The sequence below is a fragment of the Oryctolagus cuniculus genome, chromosome 4 (genome assembly GCF_964237555.1).
Source record: "Oryctolagus cuniculus chromosome 4, mOryCun1.1, whole genome shotgun sequence".
Classification (NCBI taxonomy): domain Eukaryota; kingdom Metazoa; phylum Chordata; class Mammalia; order Lagomorpha; family Leporidae; genus Oryctolagus; species Oryctolagus cuniculus.
The window spans coordinates 1,961,492-1,986,225 of NC_091435.1; the positions used below are offsets into that span (position 1 = coordinate 1,961,492).

A 24,734-nucleotide genomic window follows, 5' to 3' on the forward strand; every position below is an offset into this window, starting at 1 on the left:
CCTGGCACGTGGCACTCTCGAGTCCCTGTCCACCTGTCCTCCTGCCCCAGCCGCTCTGAAGGGACTGTGCCCATGGCCTGCCTCCCCTCCCCCCGCCCCACCTCCCAGCCCCTGCCCTTACTCACCGCCCCACTGGAGTGTGGGTTGGAAGCCTTGTTCCCTGAGGGTGGGGCTCTTGCTCCTTGCTGTGTCCCCAGTGTCTGGAGCCACGCCTGACACACAGCAGGTACTCTGAATACTGATCAATGGCATTTGTAGAGGATGGATGGACAGAGATGGCTGGATGGACAGACAGCTGGATGATGGATGGACAGATGGGCAGATGGGTGGTTGATGGGTGGGCAGATGGCCTAATGGGTGGGTGGGCAGTGAAGTCTTGTCACTCCAGGTCAGTCCACATGAGGATCTCTCCTGTGGTTTAACCACCTAGAGCCGTGGGCAGCTCACCACCGTGGCTCCCCGTGGCCTCCCCAACAACTGGTTTGCAGAATCTTCTCTCAGCTCTACAGAAGTTACGCATGGACCAGTCTCAAAGATCATGTCCCTCTGCACAGCCACGAGGGCTGAGTGGGCGTCCCTCTCTCCACAGGGCCTGGTGAGGCAGCTGGTCCTGCTGCCAGGCGCGGACGCCACGCCGCGGCTGTGCCCCAGCAGGGACGCCCGGCTCGCCGTGCTGGCCATCCCTCAGGTGCTGCAGGACCTTGCAGGGAGGCCGGAGGACAACGAGGTGCTGAAATATCCCTATGGTTAGTAGCAGAAGCCGCCACTGCCCCACCCCGACGGCAATGCTTGAGAGCCGCGGCATAGATGGGCGTGCTCACCCCTCCACATGCCGGAGCTCCCGGGGCCACCCCTGGGTGGCAGACGGCACCGCAAGAGGCCAGTGACGCCAGCCCTTCCTCCCACGCTCCCACAGCAGTCGTCCTGGCCCTGGCCCCCGAGCAGCTGCCAGGCAGGTGCTCCCTGTCGCACACAGCCCCTCCCCCACCTTCTGACCCTCACCTGGGGGCAGGCTGCGCCACACTGCGCTGAGCACTTGCAGGAGCGCTGGGGCACCCAGGGCCAGGCCCTCGGGAGCACAAGGGCAGGACTGCTGAATCCTGCAGGGAACTGGACCCCTGACTCTTGTCCCCCTGCTGTCCCTGCAGAAACCGACTTGAAGGTGACACTGGGGTCCCAGCCGCCGTGTACCAAGGTGGAAGCCGGCCAGTTCTGGTTGGACGTCAGCCGGAAGGGGCTGTACCTGTGTGTCGGCGGCAAGTGGGTCTCGGTGCTGGCAGGTGAAGGCCCGGGGCTCAGCCTGTAGGGCGGGGAGGCTGGGAGACTGACCAGCCTTGGGGCCACCACGTGAACACATGTGTGACCGTCCTGGATGGGATACTGGTGAGAGGGAGGGAGCGGTCGCCTGGGAGCAGGTGCCACGAGCCCGCCCACTCATTTGGGAAATGTGGTCTTGGGCATGGCAGGTGGGCCGGCAGGGCCGGAGATCCCTTGTCTCCTTCCCAGGGCAGGAGAGGTGGTCCGTGGCTGGCCACTGCCTGCCCACGCCCCATCTGTGAGGTCACAGGTGACACATGACATGGTCTCACATGTAGACACTTTCCCCGCCCCGGTCTCAGGTGCAGGGCGTGACAGAGGCTGGGCAGGGTCTCTTCCCCCCGGGGATGCTCCTGGCTGTGGACTGCACGGGTCGGGGGAAAAGCTTGTCGTAGAAGCCGTGAGCAGCAGCGTGTCAGTGAGGGCTGGCCCCCCAGGCCTCCCCCACGCCTCCCGTGCCAGAGCCCCCTGCAGAAGGAGGCAGGGATGGAGTCCCCGAGCTGGCGCCATCTTTCCACCCGCAGCCAAAGAGAAGCTGGACTACGTGGAGGAGCACCAGCGGCTGCCCACGCACTCGGAGACGCTGGGCATCGAGGTGTTCCGCATCCCCGAGGTGGGGCTCTTCGCGGCCGCGGCCAATCGCAAAGCCACCTCCGCCATCTACAAGTGGACAGCCGGCCGCTTCGTGGCCTACCAGAGCATCCGCACACACCAGGCGCAGTCCTGGAGGCACTTCATCATTGGCAAGCAGGCACGTCGGCCACAGGGCTCGGCTGCGGGAGGCTCTTGGAGCCGCACGCGTGGGGCCCTGTCCTCGGTCCAGGGGTGACTCTCAGGGCCCCGGCCACCTCCCCGGGAGACAGGGTCATTGCAGAGCTGCTGTCGGCCTGGTGCACCTGTCCTCGCTATGCCCCCCGTCGGGGCCTTGCCGGTCAGCAGCCCTCAGGTTGCTGCGTTCTGCACACCCGGCCGTGCCTCTGCCCGCCGTGCACACACAGAGGCCCACGGCCACAGAGGGGGTGAGGCCGCCGGCTGGAAGCTCCCTCCCCCAGGGCTGGGCCCTGGCATCACGGCACAGAGGACCGAACTTTCTCTTCCCAGCCCCTCTACGCCAAACAGCGTCCCGGGGACTATGTCCTCCAGATGGTCATCCCCCAACACGGGGGTCCCCGGCACAGCCAGGGCGCTGCGCGGCTCTGCATGCCACAGCAGGCCCTGGAGATGACAGGCAATATGGGGAGGGCCCGGCCGCCACCGGTGCTCGCTGCTCAGCCGACCGCTGAAGAATGTTCCGGGGCTCTTCCAGAAGCTGGCAGTCCTGTTCTGTTTTGCTCTTTGTTTTCAGGCAGAGAGAGGAGTGGACGGGGCGGCTGCAGACCGAGGGTGGGGGAGGGTCTGGGCGAGTGCCTTGGCCGTCGGGCGCAGGCTCTGCAGGCACCACTGACGTGGCGGCCGCATTGTCCCGGCTGCTCCCTGCAGATCTTCCTGGCCGTGGCCAACTTCGCACCCAACGACAGGGGCCAGGAGTTCTCGGTCATCTACAAGTGGAGCGCCAGGAGGCAGAAGTTCACCCCATACCAGCGGATCAGCACCCACAGCGCCCGGGACTGGGAGGCCTTCCAGGTGGACGGGGAGCACTTCCTGGCTGTGGCCAACCACCGGGAAGGTGCGGCTGCTTGGGCCGGGGATGGGGTTCTGTCTCAGTCAGCGGCCGGAAGTCCCCCTGCCCAGCCCCCTGCCGTGTGGCCTGGTGAGGGACACACAGGAGGTCCTGAGTCCCTGAGGTTCCTGTCGGCAGGAAACCAGGCTGCCGGGCTCAGTGTAGACGGCTCCAGGGCCCTGCTGCTTGGAAGCGAGCTGATGAGCAGACTGATGAGCCAGCTAAGCAGCTGGGCACTAGTGAGCTAACGGGCCGGGTTCACAGAGCAGGTGCACAGGGGGCAGCAGGGAGACACGGGAGTGGCCACAGCAGATGCTGGGGCTCGAAGGCCCTGTTTACCCGAGAATGGGCTCAGACTCTGAACCCTCCACTGTGCCGGGACGGGGGGGGAGTGCTGGGAGAGGTCTCTCCCCAAAGTTGCCCATCGAGCCTCCCAGTCCTATTCTCCTAGGGGTGTGGATGAGGTGCGGGCAGCAGCCACCCTGCAGGAGCCTCTGGCCCCAGCTCTCCCTGCCTGGGCGCCACAGCAGGCCTGTGCCTGAGGCCCCCCTGCCCCCACCGTGCAGGCCTGTGGTGGGCCGAGGGGTTTCCTGGGGCACCCCAGAGGCAGGCCTGGGGAGGTGGGCCCAGCCAGCTTCAGGGAGCACTCTCAGAGCGTGTGAAAGTTTGGCCTTGGGGGACCAGGAGGGAAGGGTTATACACCGGGGGGGGGTGAGGCTGGGGAGCCAGGTGGAGTCCCCCCTATGGGACCCTGGGGGACTTCCGTGGGGCTGCAGCATGTTCTGGAAGGTGTGGGAGCCACCAGGCATTTTCACCGGGGCACAGCAGAGCCAGGGGTGGGGTCCCTGGGCTCTGGGCCACCTCCCCGCCCTGACGCTGGCCTGCGTTCCAGGCGACAACCACAACGTTGACAGCGTCATCTACAAGTGGAACCCCCAGACCCGCCTGTTCGAGGCCAACCAGACCATCGCCACGTCGGGCGCCTATGACTGGGAGTTCTTCACCGTGGGGCCCTACTCCTTCCTGGCCGTGGCCAACACCTTCAACGGCACCTCCACCAGGGTGCACTCCCACCTGTACATCTGGCTGGTCGGCTCCTTCCGCCTCTTCCAGTCCTTCCTGGTAAGTAGTTGCCGGCCACGGGACCGGGAGGGACCAGGAGGGAAGAGCCCACCCGAGAAAGGCTCTGTTAGCCCAAGCTCGGCGTGGGAGGCCTGGGATTGGGGTGAGGGCCACCTGGCTCTGTTCCTCAACCCCCCCAGGTCAAGTGACATGGGTGCCACCCACACTCTCCCACAGTCTCTGGGTGTCGGAGTCCAGCCTGGGGGCAGTGTGGGACTGGTGGAGCCGCACAGGTGTCCACGGTGGACCAGGAGTGCCCCAGGCCAACTCCAGCCGCCACGGACTGGCAAGACTTCCCGGTGGGGTGGCACTGAGCACCTGGACGAGGTCAAGCTTTGCTGCCCCGCCTGTGGGGGGACAGGCCAGGAGCTGAGGGGCGGGGCCTGGCTGTGACCTGAAGGACCCCAGGAAGGGGAGTTGAGAGGCAGAGCCTGGCTGTGACCTGGAGGAGGACAGCCCTGGGAGGGGGGTTTTGGGGCAGGGCCTGGCTGTGACCAGCAGGAGGATAGCCCTGGGGGGTGAGGGGCAGGTGGCAGGGAGGGCTGTAGCAGGACAGCAGACACAGCCAGGAGGCCCCTGGTCAGCGGGCATGCAGAGGGCCCCTCCCAGCACTGCTGGGGGCTGCACATGACACCTCCCTCATCCCTGCAAGCCCACGGAAGCCATTGTCCTGGGGAGGCTGCACATGACACCTCCCTCATCCCTGCAAGCCCACGGAAGCCATTGTCCTGGAGCGGTCTAATTAGTTTGCTCTTTGGTTTTCCTGCAATGTCACAGCGCCCAGCTGGGAGGCTCCAGAGGGCCTGTGGGGCGGGCGGCTCCCGGGGGCAAGGCCGCGACCTCTGCCCTGGGGCCCAGAGGAAGGGCAGGTGGGGAGGCAGAAGTAGGGAGCACATTCCTTGGCTCAGATCTCAAGTCTGCCCCCTCCTCCCTGGGATTCTAGAACGTTCCCTCAAGTGGCAGAGACTGATAGTCTCATCAGTTTGTACCTAAGGAGGTGCGAGCTCTGTCCCTGGGAATGCAGCCTCTGGTGGCGGGAGTCCTGCCCTGAGGGACAGCTGCTGGGCCGTGGTCAGGGGGTGTCACTCAGATGGGAGAGGCTGGGAGGGAAGGGGCTTCCAACCACACTCTGGGTCTGTTGCCCGCAGGGCCTGGCCGATGCACCTGCTGCAGACTTGGGGCAGACTGCGAGTGGGGGGTGCTCAGTCAAGAACAGGAGGACCTGAGAGACAGGCTGGGGGGCAGGCCAGGGAGATGGTCCAGGGTGAAGCCGTGGGCTCTGAGAAGCCTATCTCCCTGAAGACCATACAGGTCCAGGGAGACGGGAAGGCAGAGAAGCTGGATGGAGATCCCAGACTGAACACAGGCCCCACCTTGCCCCCTGCCCTAAACCCCTAGACGGGCCGAGAAAACTCATGCAGCACACATGCATGTACACATGCGTATGCACACACATGCACACAAGCACACATGCACACACATGCACTGTGCACACGGGGATGCTGTGGGTGCTGTGGCGGCTCTGCGTGCTGGCGCCGTCAGTTCTGGAGGTTTCTCATCTCCTCCAGTGCCCCACCCCAGGGCCTCACTGTCTCAGCCTCCTCCCTGCCCCCGCACCCACACCAGGCCACTCAGTGGTGCTGTCATGCCCGGCACGTCGGCACCTGAAGCACTGCCGCGAGCCCAGTGCAGGGCCTCAGTGCCATGGCCCCAGGCCCCACGGTGACAGCCGCTATTCCATTCCCCACACAGAAGGGTCTGGGGCAGGCCTAACCACCAGCAATGACCTGGCTGCTGCCCGGCATCAGATGTCCACACTGGCCAGGCAGACCTGGGGCAGGATTGGCTTCCCAGTGGGTTTGCTACCGGCCTGAGTCACTCTGTGGCTTTGGAACCAGGGCTGGGAGGCAGAGGGGGAAGGGCAAGGACCACAGCAGCCACCACCACCACGTTGCAGGGATCGCTCGCCACAGGTGTGGCCCCAACACGGCACCACAGGATTCCTGAAGGTCAAGACCACTGCTCCCCCCCACACCTGCACCTGTGATGCACACACGAGTGCACGCTCGTTTCCAGCTGGGTAGTAGGGCAGGAGGCGCCATGGACAGAGCCCCAGTGGGCACAGCTCTGGGACAGGCAGCCTGCGGGTGGCAGCATGGTGGTGAGGCAGACAGGCACTGAGCCGGCACACACCTGCTGTGAGACCCGAGCCACACACATGCTTGTTTTTGTATCTGCAAGGTGGGTGTGGTGTCCCAGTGTCCTTCCTGGAGGTCAGCATGGCCCTAGGAGGGGCTACATGGGGCTGGGTAGGGGCAGGGCTCTGGAAGCCCGGCAGCTGGACCTCGTGGCTTCTGCCTTTGCCTTGACTGGAGCTGGCAGTGGCCTAGGCACTTGGGGCAGGCACCAGGTTTGGGGGCACTGCTGAAGCTAAGGGGGAGCACAGAGGACACCCAGGAACTGGCTGGGGAGTGTGCTGAGCCTGGGCCCCCAGGATCACACCCCTTGGTAGCACTGGCCCCTGAAGCCTCCGGAGACAGCTGCCCATGGTAAGGACGGCAGTGTCCCTTGCCAGGGCCCTTTGGGGGCTGTTTGCTGTCTCCCAGTAACTCAGAGGGAGACCCTAGTCGTGCATCCCCTTTCCTCCTACTGGATGCCCTCGGACCACAGAGGCGTCCTTCCAGGCCCCATCAAAGCTGCAACCCAAAGGCCTCCATGCCCAGCTGCTAGCCGGCTGACTGCCAGATCCCCAGGCACCCTCAACGGAACTGCTGGGGCTCCTGCCAAGACCCTGAAGGCCCACCTCGCATCATGGTGCTTCCACGCCCACCGGCTCAGTGCCCAGGCAGCAGGGCAGGGCTCCAGGGGAATCCCACTGGGAAGGAGGGAGGGGCCTGCCCAGCCCAGCAGGTGCCTGGTTGCCTGGCTCTGGTGCCAGGCAGGGTTTGGCAGGGCTGTTTGATGTGGGGTTTCTTCTGCTGTCCCCCAGGGTGCTGAGAAGCCAGCAGTGGTGCCAGCCCCAGGCTCACACCTGCTGCCAGCTGGGGCTGCCCTGAGGCCACCACCTCCCTTCCCAGTGGGAAAGCCCTCAGCCCGACGTGGGGAGGGCCACAAGCAGCCAGTGCCCGGCCAGCCGTGGGCCTGGATGACTGAAGGCTGGCACTGTGAGCCAGTGGCACCCCATCTGGGTCTCTGCCAGCCCCCAGCCAGGCAGGTACAGGACGCTCTGTTCAGCAGTTCCAGGTAAACAGCGAGTGACCTTGTGAAAATAGGTTCCGAGTAGTGTATGGGACACAGACTGAGAAGGAAGTCACTGGTTACCCGAGGCTTGCGGGCGCTGGGCACCTGTGTTTGCCAGGTAAGCGTCTGACCCGCCAGGCACAGGGAGGGGCTTGAGCTGCCTCATAGCCGTGCTCAGGGCACCTGCCCGGCTCCGGAGGGCTTTAAGGAACCCAGCATCCCTCTGATCACCTCTCTCTCCAGCTCCCTGCCCTGTGGATGGAACCCAGGCCTTCCTAACCCGACCTGAGTGCCCCTCCTGCCTCTGTGTGCTCAGGATCCTGCTGGTCTTTCTGCCTGGATGCCCTTCCTGCCCACCCACCCCTCCTTCCTGCTGCACCTGGAACCTGTCCTGAGCTCCCAAAGTCCCCGGCAGACCCCGGCAGGGAGGGTACTCGTCACTGAGGTGAGCCCTGGTGCGGCCTCAGCCGGATCTCATTACCTGGTGCTGTGGAGAGGGGGGCTGCTCCTCCCCCACCCTCCACGACCTGAGTTGCAATAAGAAGGCGCTGCTGGGCTTTTCCCGGGCAGGAGTTTGGGGCTCCGTGGCCCTGAGCATCCTGGATGTGCAGGCACACGCGTGGATGGCAGGCAGGTGGCAGGGACTCCGCCGGCTCAGAGCTGGAAGGAAGCCCTGGCCTGTGCTGTGTAGGTGTGCAAACATACGGGCCTAGCTATGCAGGCAGGCGCACATGTGTACATACATGTGCACAGACTTTACACGTTTAGGCATGTGTGTATACGTGTATGGAGGTGGGTGTGTATGCATGCATGCAGGTGCAGACATGCATCCTCACGTACATGTGTTCAGGCATTGTGTGATGTGCTGGTTGTGTGCACATGCGTGTTTTGTATGTGTGCACCTGTGGGCAGGCGTGAGACCATCATGTGGGTGTTCATGGGGGTGCCTGCAGGCATCAGCACAGGTGCCTGCCCCCTTCCTGGGTTTCCTGAGGGCTGACTGGGAGGAACTGGTGATTGAGCAGTCCGCCAGCTCCTCTCCACTGACCGGGACACCCTGTGGGGTGCTGACCACTCCTAGCCTGGGAAGCAGCCACCGCGGGAGGGTGCTCAGGGCCACGTGGGCCCTCCGTGCCTCTGAAGCCACTCAGGAGGGCCCAGGGGCTGCTGTCCCCAGCAGGTGGAAGTAGTACCCCTGACCCAGCCAGGCCTTAGCCAGCTCCTGGCCCTCTGAGGGCCGTGGCCATCCTTGTGCTCCTGAGCCTCAGGCTTGTTCTGGACCCACGTCTTCAGCAGCCTCGGGCTTTGGGGTGCACAGGGGCCATGGAGCCAGGCTTTCGGCTCCACTTGAGCAACTTCGACCTTGAGTGGGCAGCAGCACCCTCTGCTGGGTGCAGACAGAACACCTGTTGGGTCAGCCCAGCGGTGCCAGCCAGCAGCCACTGGGACAGGCAGGGAGATCACACAGCACCTGGGCTGCATGGTCCTGGACTCACAGGTGGATGGTCAGCTGACCTGGCAAATAGTGTCTTCTGAGGCTGCTGCCACCCGTGGTTCTCAGCCACCTCCCTTGGGCCTGGGCGGTATGGGAGGCGCCTCAGGCAGGATGCCCGGGACAGCGCAGGGACAACAGCCTCTGTGGGACCCAGGCCTGGAGAAGAGCTGTGGCTGCCAGCTGGCTCTGCTCGTTCAGGCCCTGCCCTCATCCACACGACGGAACCTAGGCAGGGCTGGGGCATGCAGGCAGCGAGCCCACTGAGCACATGAGGGGAAAGGACCTCTCAGGACATGGAGGCAGCAGCTCCCTGCAGTGGGCACTGAGCCAAGGAGTGTGCCGGGATGTGACCCAAACACCACACACTAAGGCCTCTTGCAGGCAGCAGCTGTGCACAGCTCAGCCTCCCCACCCCTTCCACTTCTCCAGCAGCTGGAAAATTCAAAAGTTGATGTTGCAGGCAGATGGATAGAGATGGGGAGCGGGGGAGGGGGGGCAGGTCCAGGAAGTTCGTGAGAACTGGGACTGAAAGGCAAGGCTGTCAACTTGATTTCCCAGCATCCGCCCCGCCAAGGTCAAGGCGGTTCTGGAAGCAGATGTTTACTTCAGCCCGGAGAACTGATGTCCTGGGGATGGACCTCTGGCCACACAACCTTTTTTACATTGTTAACTGAAGGCAATGGCGCCCTTAAAGATGCTTTAAGGTTAAGCAACCAAAGAGGGTGGCATTGGGCACAGCTGTTGTCACTCTTAGGCTGCTGCGTAGCATGCTGCGTGCCTGGTCTCAGCTCAGCTCCTGTTTCCAACACACACCCTGGGAGGCAGCAGTGATGGCTCACAAGACACAGATGGAGCTCAGGGCTCCTGGCTTCGGTCTGGCCCAGCCCTAGCTGTTGCAGGCATTTGGAACGTAAACCAGCAGACAAAAGATCTCTCTCCCCCTCCCCCCTCCCCAAACGAGCTCAGAGGGAGCCAGATCAGGACTGTAGGTGGGTTCCTGTGATTTCCCGTCAAAATTCTGACAAAATGCATCTTGGTTGAGAGTGAGCAGGACCCTCATGGAAAAGGACCCTCTGGGGAAGCTTGCCCTGGTGTTTTTGGTTTTGCTTTTGCCTATCTCTGAATGACCCCCTCAAATCCCCTTCTAATAAGAACATTATGTTCCTTGGCTTTGCAGAAAGTCAGCAAGCATGCTGCCTCGAGCACAGCAGAACTTGCTGCCATGACCTTGGCCTTGACCAGTCCACTCTGGCTGTGACCAGGCCCCTTCCCCACCTCGGGAGCCATTGCTAGGATTATGCTTTCTCTTCAGGGTCACACTGGGAAAGCCATGTCTCTTCTGCCCCAGGTCTCCCATGAAATGCTTCAGGATCTTGGGCCCGCTCGTTTTAAGTTTCCATGGACAGTCCTGCTCTTGTCTGCTTCGGCACCCATGGAGCAGAAACTCTGCCGACTTTAACTCTGCGCCCAGAATTGCCCACGTTGAAGCGGCTGAGATGCCTGTGGTGTTGGCCATGGTTTGTGTTCATCCTTGGTCTTCAGTCGGGGTGTGGACATGAATTTCATCCTCAGTGACAAATGTGGGTGGGCTGCTGCTCGCTCTTCGGCATCCTTGCCTCCCTCCTTGTTGCAGTTGATTTCTCAACAATGTTGCAGTGGATTAGTTCTGAGAGGAGGAGCATGGTGGGGGCAAGAGGCGCGGAGTCACCACACAGACCCCGGGAGTCGGGTGAAAGCGGGTCAGAGGCGAGCAGCCCACAGACTCATTTATTTCAGTTGGCACGACAGATTATATAGCCAAGACCAGCCAATCCAGTCAAGGGGCAGTCTATGCCCCAACCAATCACAGCCTATTGCCAGGCAGGCTCCAAAGCCACCAATCACAGCCTGTTGCCAGGCAGGCTCCATTTGCCAGGTGGGTTTCAAAGCCATCCAATCACAGCCTGTTGCCAGGCAGGCTCCATTTGCCAGGTGGGTTTCAAAGCCATTCCTGAGTATCTGACGCGCCCTTGCCATCAGCCATCTTGGCATGGCCTTCTCATTTCACATTTCCCCCTTTTTGTTTATTTTTGAGCAACGGGAGGCATGATTCTTGGCCATACCATTGTTGACCCCGTTTCCATGTGGTCTCCGTATGCAGCTGTGCCTGTCTTAGGTTGTCCCCCAGGGGATCTTATCCGTCATTGACTAACCAGCACTCAAAATGGGAGACCACAGGAGTGCTTGCTCAGATGGGGGTAGGAATGAGGAACAATGGTTATCAGGAATGATGTGACCATACACAGGCTGTGGGCCATTCGAGTGGCTCTCCAGAGCTAGTGGGGTATAAAGCAGTAATGGATGTGGCTATGGGCAGTTCCTCAGGGTAGGATGATAGGGCAGGTGCATCTGCTAACAAGGTGGACCCTCAGTCTTGTTCAGCTGGTTCTGGTTGGCTGTCATTTGCAGGCTTGATGTTTCTGGCTGGTACCCAAATGGGCTGTCCCGCATTCTCTGGAAAGACACAAGCATATCCTCGGCCCTTGGTTAGCAGGAGCCTTTTTACGGGCATTGGAATCCTGGGCCTGAATTCTGCATCCACTCCTACATTTATGGCAAACATATGGGTGGCATGAGCTCTAGCAGCTGCCCTGAAAGCCTGGGGTGCCTGGGGACTGCCACAAACGTGGGGATCCTCACTGGGTGCGGATGGGATTACCTCACATGGGTTATTGCCTCGAGGTTATCTAAGTTCATCCCACGGGTATGTGGGGGGTGGCTGACTAGGCATTGCTACCTGTTTGCTACCTTGTTTGCTACATTGTTATTTTCACTGTCGGAGCTCTCTCTCCCTAAGTCATCAACTGTTGTCTGTGAGACAGGGACCTGGAGTGTCAGGCTCTGATCACTCACAGATTCACTATGTTTGGTAATACGCACGGGATTCCAAGAGGGGGTATCTTTCCCATGTCTGAGCACTTAAGAGCTGCGCACCATGCCAACTCTAGCCAGAGGAAAGACACGCACAGCACTGCTGCCATAACAGTGCAAATTCCTAGCACCTCAGCTGCTGATGGCATTCTGCAGGGGTTCCCTACCCTAGACAGACAGTGGTGTATCAGAGCGTACGTATGTCCTGTGCTTAGTGGGGGGCTTTCTTGATTCGTTAGTTCAAGGCCGTATGTCCACACGGTGTCTCCAGAGTGTCACCTCTCTTGAGTGAGGGAAGATAACTTGGTTCTGAATTCTGGGATGATCAGTCCCTTATGTGAACTCACCAGGCGAACCGAAAGTAAAAGGAGGAGCCGAGAAGCAACGTCCGCTTCTGGGCGGTGTGTGCCTAACCTGGGTCGCTTAGACCGAGGAGGAGGACAAGGAAAGGGGTGTAGGAGGGAGTTCTGTGCTCACCCTCACAGAACCGAACAGCACACAAAACACCGAGGGGCCTTCTTGCCGAAATCCAGGGAGGACCGTGCCGAGTCCAACATGCTCTCTCTCAGTCACATTGGCGCGCCGGATGTTGAAGTAGATTTCTTATGAGTGGGTCTGTGTGGTGACTCCACGCCTCTTGCCCCCACCACTCTCCTCCTCTCAGAAACGAATCCACTGCAACATTGTTGAGAAATCAACTGCAACACCTCCTTAAGATGAGTTGTCCCTTTGTATACTGCTCACTTCTTGGGGACACTGCCCCCACTACCTTTGTAAAGCATCATGCTTTCTCCATTCTTCCCAAGCTTTGCCCTTGCCTCAATCTAGCAGCGTTTGCATTGGTCTGAGGGCTCTTTCCTTCCTTCGGGCCTCACACCAGGTCCTGCTCAGACGAGTCACGTTGACTTAGCACCACTCTATCTGGGTGCAAAAAGTCTTTACATCTGGCATATATTTTTCATAATATGCATTATCATGAAGTTTTTGGAGACCCTTTGTGTAAGAGATTTATTATAGGGCTTGGTTCAGACAATGACAGAGGCTAAAGATCCCCAAAATCTGCCATCTGCAGTTTGGAGGCCAGCAGTGTGGCTCCAATGAAGACAGGGAGCCAGCGGGGAGGTTCACTGTGAGTCCTGAGTGAGGACAGGGACGCAGCAGGATGGCCTGTGTGAGTCCTAAGGCTCAGAAAACAGGAACCAGGAGCCCCAGTGTCCAACGTCAGGAGGCAGACATCCCAGCTCACACCGAGTGCACATTGGCCTACCCCACCTGCCTGTTCTGTCTGGCCCTGTGAGTTGAGGGATGCCCACCTACCCTAGTGAGGGTGAACCTGCTCTCCTCACTGTACCATTTCAGATGCTAACTCTCCCAGACACACTCCACAGAGCCCAGAAGTCACGCATCACAGCCACGTGGGCCCCATGGCCCAGCTAACTTAACCACCACACCTCTGTAGCAGAGGTGCCATCTGTGAGCATCCGCGTGCCCCCCAGTCCTTCTGTTCTGCCCATGTTCACGCCCCTCTGCTGATCTACTTAGGCTGAGATGACAGTGGCCCCGACCCCCAGCAGGGAGGAGCCATGCATTCCCCCTTTCTCACAACCGGAGCACCTATCCCGGGCTCCAGGCTCCACACTGAAGAAGGCTTAGGACAAAGAGGAAGCCGCCCCTGTTCTCCAAGACTTACGTTCCTGGGAACAAGGAGCCCAGTTTCCCGGAGAAACTGCTGCCTGTGTGTACAATGAGATGCTTAGGTTTGAAGTGTGCAGCTGTGCAGCCTGAGCATTCCAATGGGTGGCTACACCATGTGTCCACCACCACACTCCCACCCTGTGGAGGCACCGGCCCCTCAACCCTGCCCCCACCAGGCACCACGGTGGATTTCTGGGACTGCTTCATAGGTGTCCCTGAAACTTCCGTAAGAGGCCCCAGAGTGGGTCCTGTGCGTTGCTGCACACACAAATCACCAGTCCCTTTGTGCCAAGTGATTTACAGGGGTCTATCTCCATTTGCCCACCCCTCTCCTACCAATGCCACCTACGCTGTCTCCAGCTCCTGTCATGAAAAACCCAAAAGTGGGACTCAAGGTCACCAGTCAGGTGTGTGTTTGTCTTTTGCAGAAATCACCTACAGTTTCAGAATGCACCGTCACGGCTCCCACAGTGTCCAAGGTTCTCGCCAGCACTGGCCTTGTCGGTATTATAATCCTAGACACTGAGTTTATGGTGATGCCCCATGTGAGTTTCAGGTTCTGCTTCCCAACAACTGACCACTGGGACACCTTTGCATGTGCTAACTGGCTCCTACATTTTCATTTGTAGGATGTGTTTTGATCCAAGACGGGCATATTTTAATTTTGCCTTTTCATTGTTGGTATAGACATTCTTTATATGTTCTGGACACAAATACTTTGTCAAATATAGTCTTCCATTCTGTTTCCTCCTTTTTTGTATTCAATGAGCATATTGCTTCAGCAATTACAATACACACAATTATCTCCTCACACTCAAACCACAAACCTCATCGCGGCTTAATTCCAGGTATCTCTACCTGTCATGCTATTGTGTGCATATATGAAAATCACATACTAGTTAGGTTCTAAGTCCCACAGTCTGTCAAAGTTTGTTCTTTAAATAGTTATCTCAGGCCGGCACCGCGGCTCAATAGGCTAATCCCCACCTTGCGGCACCAGCACACTGGGTTTTAGTCCCGGTCGGGGCGCCAGATTCTGTCCCGGTTGCCCCTCTTCCAGGCTAGCTCTCTGCTGTGACCCAGGAGTGCAGTGGAGGATGGCCCAAGTGCTTGGGCCCTGCACCCCATGGGAGACCAGGAGAAGCACCTGGCTCCTGCCTTCGGATCAGCGCGGTGCGCCAGCCACGGTGGCCATTGGAGGGTGAACCAACAGCAAAGGAAGACTTTTCTGTCTCTCTCTCTCACTGTCCACTCTGCCTGTCAACAACAAAAAATAAATATATAGTTATCTCTGTATTTCCACCATCACCATTTCTGGTGTCTCTTTGTGTTTTTCTATGACTCTCATTTCTACCTGTTGAATTTTCTTTCACCTGAGAGACCTCTTTTGGTGCTTCTTATAAAGTAGGCCTGTGGCAATCAGTGCTGTGGTTTTATCTGAAAGTGTCTTCGTTCACTGTTCCATTTCCACCAGCTGAAGACGGTGGGCTCACATCTCCCTCACAGTCACACTGAAGATGTTCTCCACTGACTTGAGCACATTCGATGAGCAGTCAGGTGTCATCTGTTGTCACTGTTCTGCTTATCAAACGCCATTCCTCTGGCTGCTCCTGAAAGGGTTTCCTCTTTTATTTCTGGCTGTTTGGTGCACGTGGCTTCTCTGTTTCACTTAAGGCCTCCGATCTGGGCTCTGTGGTTAGGTGACTGTAGTCAAACTTGGAGCAGTTTAGCCTCATTCATCCAAATGTCCTTCCTCCTTCACCCTCTTTTCCTTTCGTCCCGTGACCCCAGCTGTACGTGCATGCAGCCCCACTGCTACCCCAGCTCGCAGAGGTCCTGCTCCTGGAAACCCACCACTCCTGTGTGTGCTTCCACCTGGACGCTGGCCCCGACCTGCCCACTGCTTCTTTCTTTCACGTTGCCCAAGCAGCTCCCAGTCCCACCCAGACTCACACAGATCCTCTGTTTTTCAGTTAAGGGATTTCCATGTGAGCCTTTTCTGAATTTTCTTAGCTCCCCTCATCTCCCCATCTCATTACACATTACACAATCTTTCCCTCCAGCCTCTCGGGCGTTTCCACTTTGTCTGCCGATTCCAGGATCTGCCCCGTGTCTGTCCCCTTCTGCTCACCGTGTTTCTGTGCTGCGGTCACATCTGTCCTCTCTCCCCCGTGCTCACTCACTGTACGTTGCACGAGGGCCTACACATCCAGCTGTCTTCCTCTAAGGACTGTTGAGTGGTGTTGTTGCCAGATTTCGAGTTCTTGGCTGATCGCCTCGGCCCCAGGGAGCCTGAGTTGACACACTGCTCTGCAGTCTGATTTGATCCTAGGCCTGGGCGATGTCCCTTGGCCCTGGGGCAAGGTCCTTTGCCCAAGGGGGCGGCCCTTCAGAGGTTTCTGTGGAAGCTGCAGAGTATTTTTGGAACTCCTCTGACTTGGCAGGAGTCAAGCCGCGACCTGTGTCTCCTGGGGCAGGGCAGCTGTGGAGGCCTCTGATTGGTCCCGGATCCTCTTGGCTGTAGTTGCTCTTTGCCCCCTTGGACTCCTGTTCCATGAGCAGCCAGGACTTAGACCAGAGTCTAAGGGCCTTCAGAGAGCTGCAGGCCCCACACTGGGGACATCCCTTCATTTCCAGCCACTCTGGGAGTCCTGGACCCTGACTTCTGTCCCCTCAGGCTGACAGACTGTGATCCCCGAGTCCTGTCCCACAGGGGTGAGGACCATGGTGAGGAGTGAGCCCCACACTCTCTTCCCTCGAGGTCCCTCCAGTTCTGCCTGTGCTGGGCCACTCTCCAGGGCACATTTTTAAAGGATTTCATCCAGAGTCATCGTCAGCCAGCAGCCAGTCTAACATGAGCTCCCCACCAGCACCATGGCCTGCAGCAGCCTGAGGGCCAGTTGGAGCCGGCATAGGCGCTGAGCCCAGCAGAGCTGCCTCAGGCTGGGGCTTGGGGTCTCCCAGGGAGCACACACATTCCATGGCCTCTGGGAGCTGCAGGCTCCACCATGGGCTGCCTTGGGCTCTTCCATTCTGCAGCCCTTGCCATGGTCTGGGCCCATGTGTGGTCACTGGGGCCTCCATCTCCTCCAGTTCCTGTCCCTACCCTCACTCCTCAGTGCTCAGCCCCAGGACCAGGGGCTTCCGTGGGTCCTCTCCCTACCACTGTCCTTCCCAAGACACTCAGCACACACCTGCTCCTCAGGGTCCTGCATGCCCACTGGCTCCTGCAGCTCAGGGTTGGGGCAGAGGCTCTGCTGTGGCTGTGACACGGAAGCCAATCCAGCACTGCCCAGCATACCACACCCCCGAAGGTGGGCAGTGGCCTACAGAGGAACCATAGGCACACAAGCCAGTGACGGGCCCAGATCATGGGGCGAGGGGAAAGCTTTGCCCAACTCTGGGACAGGGAGCACTCATGGGAAGAAACGTGGGAGGCTTCTAGACCTTGTGTTGGCATTTGGAGCTGGGGCAGGAGAATCAGGGAGGACTCCCTGGAAGAGGTGGGACAGCAAATGGACCTTGTAGGATGGGGGCCCAGGCTGCTAAGGAGGACTTTACATGGAGGAGCCCTGTGGGAGTGGTGCAGCCTGGCTCTGATGTCCCTGCAGAGGGTGGGGTGCAGGAGGCTCCAGTAGGAGTGCTGTGTCTGGGTGGTGCCGGCCGTGGTGCTGTGGCCCTGCTGTCAGGCTGTGCGGCGGGGCCCGGGCATGACTAGGGGAGCCCCTCACTGATCTCCTGCGCCCCTTTCACTTGGGCAGACGTTCGGTGCTGCAGACTGGGAGGTCTTTCGCATCGGGGAGCGGCTGTTTCTCGCCGTCGCCAACAGTCACAGCTATGATGTGGAGATGCAGGCGCAGAACGATTCCTACGTCATCAACTCGGTCATCTACGAGCTGAATGTCACCGCCCAGACCTTCGTCAAGTTTCAGGACATTCCCACCTGCAGGTACTGCGGCTGGGGCGCGGGGTCCTGTGACCTGCGGGGCTGAGTCCACCACCCTCCCATGGAGAGCCTGGCCCAGGAAGGCGGCGCCGCCTGGGCACCTATACCCCATAACCAAGCCAGGCACACGGGCTCAGCACTTCCCACATACATGACTTTCAACCTGAAGAGCAGGGCCTGGGAGGGCCACGTGCCTGGGCACTAAGGGCACAGCAGGGCTCCATGGAGACCTGGCCGGTCCACATCACCCAGGGCCAGTGTGTGAGGCCCAAGGACTTGGCAGGGCTCCCCTGTAGCCACCATGAAAGCAACACACATTACTCCATGTCCCATGTCCACAACACCAGGACTCGGGGCTGGCACGTGGAGCCAGGGAGCAGCCAGGGAGGATGGAGCAGACCTGGACCACGGGGTGCTAGTTCCCACCCAACCCAGTCTGCAGAGCTGCCAAAGGCTGTGGCGCCACCAGGCAGGGCCCCAGCTCTGAGAACCCCGGGCCATCTCTGCCTGCACCGCCTGCTTCATCAAGTTGGGACCCAGAAAACCATGAATGAAAATTCAGCTGCACCTGTGGTATTCAGATCCCAGGAACAGGAATCAAGGGACTGGGCTTGGAGCCAGAGGCCAGGGCTAACTCCAGCCCCAAGTGGAGCAAGTAGCATTTCCAGGTCCCCTCACCCCTCCTGAGTCAGGCCTGGGTATCAGCCCGAGAGATTCAGCAGTGGATAAACTCAGGGCAGGAAGCTCTGGTGGCAGAAGCAGCTGAGTGCAGGGAAGCCATGTGGTCGGACTCAGGAGACCGCAGGGCTAAGTGTTTCAGAGCCGCGTGGGTGTGAGCGTGAGGAGACGCGCTCTGGAAGGGGCCTGCAGCCATTCCTCCAGGAACGGGGAGGGACCGGGGTGTGTGCAGGCGGGCCAGGAGGATTTGGAGTCATTTGATTTGCAAATGTCTACAGTGCTGACTTCTTAATGGGTCACTTCTATAATTTTTTTGAGGGGGGGGCACTTCTATAATTTTTAAAAATGAGAAAAAGAGTAGAGGCGGTGCCTGGATGAAGGCCCCGGTGGCCCGCAGCTTCTGTGGGCTCTGCGGCCATCATGGCCAGGTCAGCAGGCCTGTGTTTCTATCACCTCAACCCACACCATTAAATGCGGGCTCCTGCAAAAAGACTGAATTTCACGGCAAACTCCAGTTTGCACACTGTAGAATAGTTTAGAATAAAACAAGTGTGGGAATATCTGTGCTTAGGAGCCCATTGTAGAAGGGGATGCACCACAGAACCCATGTATGGAGCCGTCAGGCTTGACGCCAGCGCTGGGCCTGTGCCCGGGGCACCTGGGCCTCACCCTGACCCCACTCTGTCTCCACAGTGCCCTGGACTGGGAGTTCTTCTCTGTGGGAGAAGATTACTTCCTGGTGGTTGCAAACTCCTTTGATGGGAGCACCTTCCTGGTGAACAGCATTATTTACAGGTAAGCAGCTGCCAGAGGCCTGCAGGCCTCTCACCACCTGGTCCCCTGGGGGCTCACCTTCCCTCTCAGGTGGCCACTGTCCCAGAACAAGGAACAGTTCCCAGGCATGGCTGCACCAGCAAAAAATCTGAAACCTATGCATACAAAGGGCCTTCAAACACTTTGCAGAAATGCATATTATGAAAAAATATGCAGGGATTTCAAAAAAATTTGCACCAACATAAACTTACCTTTTAATTCCACTTTCCATGCACTTTTTGAAGGCCTCTCATGTCTTTCAAGTATTCTAAGCGTGATAAGTGGGGTCTTTAGGTTTTGGTTTCCAGTTCCTTACCACAACAATCAATTTTTCTGTCTAGCCACCTAGCCCAATTATCCCATTAGCCCAGTGGTTTTTCTTAGGAAGAGTCTCCCAGGACTTGGGAACACACGCCTGGGAATGAGGCATCCCTGCCTCGTGACTCGTCAGGTTTCTGTGGCGTTTTCTGAGCTCGTTGCGTCTTCTGAGGCAGCAGGCAGTCCCAGGACAGCCCCGCCAGCAGCAGGAGCGGCCGCAACCTTGCCGCGCCTGGTGTGCCGAGCGCTCTGGCTCCGAGGCTCCATGGGCACTGTCCTGGGCTCCCATGAGCAGCCTGAGTCCTGTGTGTGGCTTCCTCGGCGCCTCTTGGCACACGCCCTGGCTCCTTCCACTGATGTTGGTGTAATGACTTCTAATGAGAGATTTCCTCTGTGCGTGGGGCCGGTGCCAGCGGATAATCAGGCATAATTACTGAAGATGACCCAGATTCCAGCGGCTTAGGTTGAAGATTTCTGCATCTCGAGCAGGAAATGAAATCACCCTGGATTTTCTCTGGGGGACTTACCCTTCATCCAGTGTGATGTGAGCCTAGCTCCGTAAATACACCTGCGGACGGGAGCCGGCTCACAGGGCCATGGGTCTAGGCTGCCTGTCCAGTGGGCTGTGCTCCGAGGTGTGGGCCCGCTCTACCGGTGTCAGAATTCTGAGTGACTCTCCCAGCCTCACTGGGTCAGCCTCACTTCCCTCGCTCTTGGGACGGTTTGGGTCATCCGTGTTTCCCTAGAAAAGTGATCCATTTTCTTTAGTCTTTCAAGTATACTGCTGTAGACTTTTTGACATGACACAGTAATTTTAAAATTCATGGGGAAGAGTAAACATTTAAAGATGTCAAGAAATTTTTGAAAAAGAACGGAGGGATGGCCCTGTCGGCCTGTCAGTGGAGCAGGGCAGATTTTTCTGGAAATCAACAGAACTTCTCATGACAGCCAAGGGCAGTGCCGTGAGGCCCCGGGGCCCAGAGCGCTGGGTAAAGCAGAGTCGGTGTGGCGGGTGACAGCTTCGCAGAGCACAGCCGAGGGCTTCCCGCCTCCCTCTGGGAGCCGTGTGGACCGCTGTGGGGACCGCCGTGGGGCGCGGGGTGTGCCTGCCCTGCCAGCCGGACAGCAGCCAGGACACATGGCTCCTGGGCCCCTAGATCCCTGGGGGTCCCCGTGCCTGCGCGGGGGCCGCCGAGGGGCAGAACCGGCCCCGCACGTTCCGGACACCCGGGAGGCCGCGAGGGACTGCTGGAGGCGGGAAGGCTCCCCCTCGAGGGCCCCCAGCTCTGCGCAGCCACCGCCCCGGCTGACAGCGCGCTGACCGACACAGACTGACCCTGACTGGCGCTGGCTGGCGCTGCCCGGCCCTGCCCAGCGCTCACCGGCACTGCCCGGCCCTGCCCGGCCCGGCCCTGCCCAGCCCTGACTGGCCCTGCCCGGCCCTGACTGGCACTAGCTGGTGCTGCCCGATCCTGCCCAGCCCTGACCGGCGCTGCCCGGCCCTGCCCAGCCCAGCCCTGCCCGACACTGCCCGACACTGCCCGGCCCTGCCCGGCCCTGCCCGGCGCTGACCGGCCCTGCCCGGCCCTGCCCGGCACTGACCGGCCCTGACCGGCCCTTTCCGGCCCTGCCCGGCGCTGCCCGGCCCTGCCCGGCCCTGCCCGGCGCTGACCCGACCTCCCCGCAGGTGGCAGGGCTACGAGGGCTTCGTGGCCGCCCACAGCCTGCCCACCTTCGGCTGCCGGGACTGGGAGGCCTTCAGCACGCCTGCCGGCTCCTACCTCATCTACTCCAGCGCCAAGGAGCCCCTGTCCAGGGTCCTGCGCCTCAGGACCGGCTGACCGCAACCCCGCGGCCGCCTCCGCCGCGCCGGCCTTCCAGGAGACATTTCCGTCGAGTTTTACCTCAGAACATCCGGGCCGCGGGCGCGCGCTTGACGTGGTGCGCGTGCGCGGGCCAGACGCTGCTCCCATGGTGCGCATGCGCGGGCCGGCCCCCGGCGTATTTATTGCGTTTCGTCCACGCAAGAAATCTCTTTGGCCGGCGCCGCGGCTCACTAGGCTAGTTCTCCACCTTGTGGCGCCGGCACACCAGGTTCTAGTCCCGGTCAGGGCGCCGGATTCTGTCCCGGTTGCCCCTCTTCCAGGCCAGCTCTCTGCTGTGGCCAGGGAGTGCAGTGGAGGATGGCCCAGGTGCTTGGGCCCTGCACTCCATGGGAGACCAGGAGAAGCACCTGGCTCCTGGCTCCTGCCATCGGATCAGCGCGGTGCGCCGGCCGCAGCGGCCATTGGAGGGTGAACCAACGGCAAAGGAAGACCTTTCTCTCTGTCTCTCTCACTGTCCACTCTGCCTCAATAATAAAATTTTTTTTAAAAAAAGAAATATATTTATGTTGCTGTCACAGAAGCCACGCGGCTGCTGTGTGTGTGTGTGTGTGTGTGTGTGTGTGTTTTCTCTTTAAAGATTTATTTTTGGAAAGACAGAGTTGCAGAAACAGACAGAGGTCTTCCATCCGCTGGTTCACTCCCCAAATGACCGCAACGGCCAGCTGGGCCAGGCCGAAGCCAGGGGCCAGGAACTTCTTCCGGTCTCCCACGCAGGTGCAGGGGCTGAGGCACCTCCACTGCAGGCGGGACGCACCTCAGTTTACCCCTGCGTGCCCTGGGAGCAGCCCTCGTGGGGGGGAGCCTGAAGGTGCACGGAGTCCAGGCCGACCTCTGTCTCTGCCCCGACCAGCGCCCTCCCCGCAAGGCCTCCAGCGTGCACAGGAAGCGCCCACCCGGCCTGAGCCGGGCAGCCGGGAGCCTGCTGAGCAGAGGGAGCCCCCGCCCTGGATGCGGGAGCTGGCCCGCGCAGGCTCGGTGGGGCCTGGGCCTCCATGGCCCCAGCTGGGAGGCGGGCTCCTGGGGGTCGTCCTCTTCTGTCACAGGTGTGGCCTAGCTCACCAGGAGACTTGAAAGAACCAGAGTCTGATCCGTTCGAAAGCTGCCAGGGACGAGCGGTTCCCCACGCCCTACGCAGCCTGCCTAATCCAGCCCAGAGAGCAGCGAAGGGCCGGATGGGCGTTGGGACCCCCACACGCCACCCCCAGTCCCAGCAGCCCGGGGCTGCACTCCAGTGTCTGCCTCCTGAGGCCAGCTCCCTGCTCATGCAGACCCTGGGGGTGCCGCCCACGTGGGAGACCCGGCTGCAGCTCTGGCTCCTGGTTTCAGCCCTCCCAGCCCCAGCCGTTCCCTGCATTTAGGGAGTGAACCAGCAGGTGGGAGATCTCTGTCTCCCAAATGCCAATAAATAAAAATAAAAGTTAAGCATCCCCAAAGCCCAGGTAATCCCAGCCACGAGGCCTGCACCTAGCCACCCCCCGGAGTCACCTGGGCGCTCCCCAAAGCCTTCCTGCGCTGTGCCGTGTGCCACGATGTGGCTCTGGGGAGGGGACACCAGGGAGAAGGGAGGCGGACGGCGCCGGCCCAAGCAGTGGTGCAGGGGGACCCACTCTCGCTGCCCAGGGCCTCTTTGCCACACGGCTCAGCCACACCCCTGCCTCTCTTCTGCGGCTGGGGCCACAGCAGCCCAGCATGGCCCAAACTGGTGAATCGAGACTTTTCACACCAACCATCGGGGCCGGCGCTGTGGCGCAGCGGGTTAACACCTTGGCTTGAAGCGTCGGCATCCCACATGGGCGCCAGTTCGAGTCCCAGCTGCTGCACTTCCAATCCAGCTCTCTTCTGTGGCCTGGGAAAGCAGTGGAAGATGACCATGTGCTTGAGCCCCTTGCACCCACAGACTGCTCGGACACGGCATTCACCTCGCAGGACCCCAAACGGCTCAGATGCGGGGTCCACACCGGGAAGCACACTGCATGCACCGGAAGCCGAGTGGTTGGACGCAGGTCTGAATTCCCCGTGGTGGTGCCCGCAGTGGTGGCATGAGCCCTACAGTGGCAGGAGTCCTGGGCTGGCCCCTCCTGGTCCTTGTCCCTGCTCGGCTGAGGGCTGAAACCTCAGTGCAACACCTCCACCCCCACCCCACCCCAGCCCAGCGATGAGCGCACAGACTGCTGGGAAAAGCCCAGGCCTGGTGTCCTGATGACTATGACTTCCAGAGCAGCAGGCCCTGCCTCCGGGCGACACCCAGTGAGTCACACAGGCCTTGGGCAAGGACGGGAAGGGGCAGTGTCGTCCAGGCATCTGCTCCCGTTGTCCAGCAAAACCCAGATGCTCGGGGCCTGGGGAGAACCGGGACTGACTGGCCCAGAGCTGCCCTGGGCCCAGCACCCCAAACTCCAGCAGCCTGAGCCCACGCCCTGGCCGCCCTGGCTGCTGCCCGGGGCTGTGAGCTGCTCAGAGCAGGGTGCTGTGGGGGAGCTGGCCCGCAGCCTGCTCAGCTGAGAGCCCCGACGAGCCCCCCATCTCACCCCACTGGGCCGAGGCCGGGAGCGCCTGCTGCACAGGCTGCCTGAAGCCCAAGATGCCTGTGGGGCCACCTCTGGCCTCCCAATAGTCTAGCCCGTGCGTGGCAACACAGGCAGAGGGAGCCCCACCACCACGTCCCCTCTGAGCCCCCAGATCAGGTGCACGGAGTCCAGGTCACCTGTCGCGGGAGGGAAGTCCCAGCACACGGCCACCCTGTGGTCCCCAGGCTGCTGTGAGCCCCTCGCCTGCGGCTGCAGCCTGGGTCCCTGCACAAACCCCACCCCCTCTTTCCACGGGGCCGCTGTGTCGCCGCCTGGACAGACGGATGCTGGACGTCTTCCCCGCCTGCCCGCCTCACCACAGCTTGGGGCTAAGCGTCGGCCACTCTGTGCCTCGGTCTCCCCTCTGACATCTCCACATCTCAGGGGTCTCCCCTCCACATCTCAGCTGTAGGACGCCCCCGCGGCCCCTCCTCCTCCTGCCCCTGGCTACTCTCCCTCCCCCGAGGGTGCAGCCCCCTCCTCTCCACGCACAGCCGCATTCTGGGGAAGTGGACACACGCACAGCAGGGAGAGGAGTGGGCTCTGCTGACCCTGGGCTGGCCCCCAAAGCCACACATGGCTGCTTCCGAAGGCCACCACGGGCCAGCAAGGCCTGGCGGTTGCTCCGTTTCCAGAGGGCATTGTTGCCATGGTTACAGATCAGCGCCAGCCTCTCGGGGACAGGACAGCTGACCTGGGTCCGCCCGCCCCGCCCCCGCTGTCCTCAGAGCCCGCCGGCCCAGAACCTGCCTCTTTGTTTTGACAACGCTGTGGCCCAGGTTCCCAGTGACGATGTCCAGGCCTGGGTGTCTGAGGCGCAGGTCCCAGCCCAGCCTCGGCCCACACGGGCCCCTGTGCACTCGGCCCCCCTGCCTTCCCGGCTTCTCATCTTTAAATGGAAATGCGCCCGACGGCACCAGGACACCACGGCAGGGCCTGGAGGCACCCTTCTGAGTCCCTGGCACAGCCTGGCCCAGGGCTGCTGTGCCCTCCCAGTGGGCAGGCTGCCCTGAGCCCACCGGGGCCAACAGCTGTTGCCGCCCCCTCCCCAGCCCGCCGTCGCTAGAGCCGGAACATTACACACACA

General features: G+C 60.6%; 1 protein-coding gene and 1 long non-coding RNA gene across 3 annotated transcripts in view; one reads left to right on the top strand and one right to left on the bottom strand.

Annotated features, from left to right (window-relative positions):
- Positions 1 to 21,038, top strand: part of TSPEAR (thrombospondin type laminin G domain and EAR repeats) — a 155,952-nt gene extending 134,914 nt beyond the window's left edge. The window contains exons 5-13 of one of the 2 annotated variants that reach the window (XM_070071766.1): positions 590 to 746; positions 1,149 to 1,280; positions 1,842 to 2,068; positions 2,797 to 2,983; positions 3,870 to 4,099; positions 7,656 to 7,784; positions 17,201 to 17,388; positions 18,757 to 18,858; positions 20,882 to 21,038. In XM_070071766.1, coding sequence (XP_069927867.1) covers positions 590 to 746; positions 1,149 to 1,280; positions 1,842 to 2,068; positions 2,797 to 2,983; positions 3,870 to 4,099; positions 7,656 to 7,784; positions 17,201 to 17,388; positions 18,757 to 18,858; positions 20,882 to 21,035 — 1,506 coding nt within the window. In that variant the 3' untranslated portion in view covers positions 21,036 to 21,038. The remainder of the gene's footprint in view (positions 1 to 589; positions 747 to 1,148; positions 1,281 to 1,841; positions 2,069 to 2,796; positions 2,984 to 3,869; positions 4,100 to 7,655; positions 7,785 to 17,200; positions 17,389 to 18,756; positions 18,859 to 20,881) is intronic. The other variant, XM_051839927.2, reaches the window with a different exon arrangement.
- Positions 1 to 21,092, bottom strand: part of LOC138849221 (uncharacterized) — a 32,287-nt gene extending 11,195 nt beyond the window's left edge. The window contains exons 1-2 of the long non-coding RNA XR_011387670.1: positions 20,976 to 21,092; positions 126 to 19,936 (exon numbers count right to left, since the gene is read on the bottom strand). This is a non-coding gene — a long non-coding RNA (uncharacterized lncRNA). The remainder of the gene's footprint in view (positions 1 to 125; positions 19,937 to 20,975) is intronic.
- Positions 21,093 to 24,734: the final 3,642 nt, after the last annotated feature.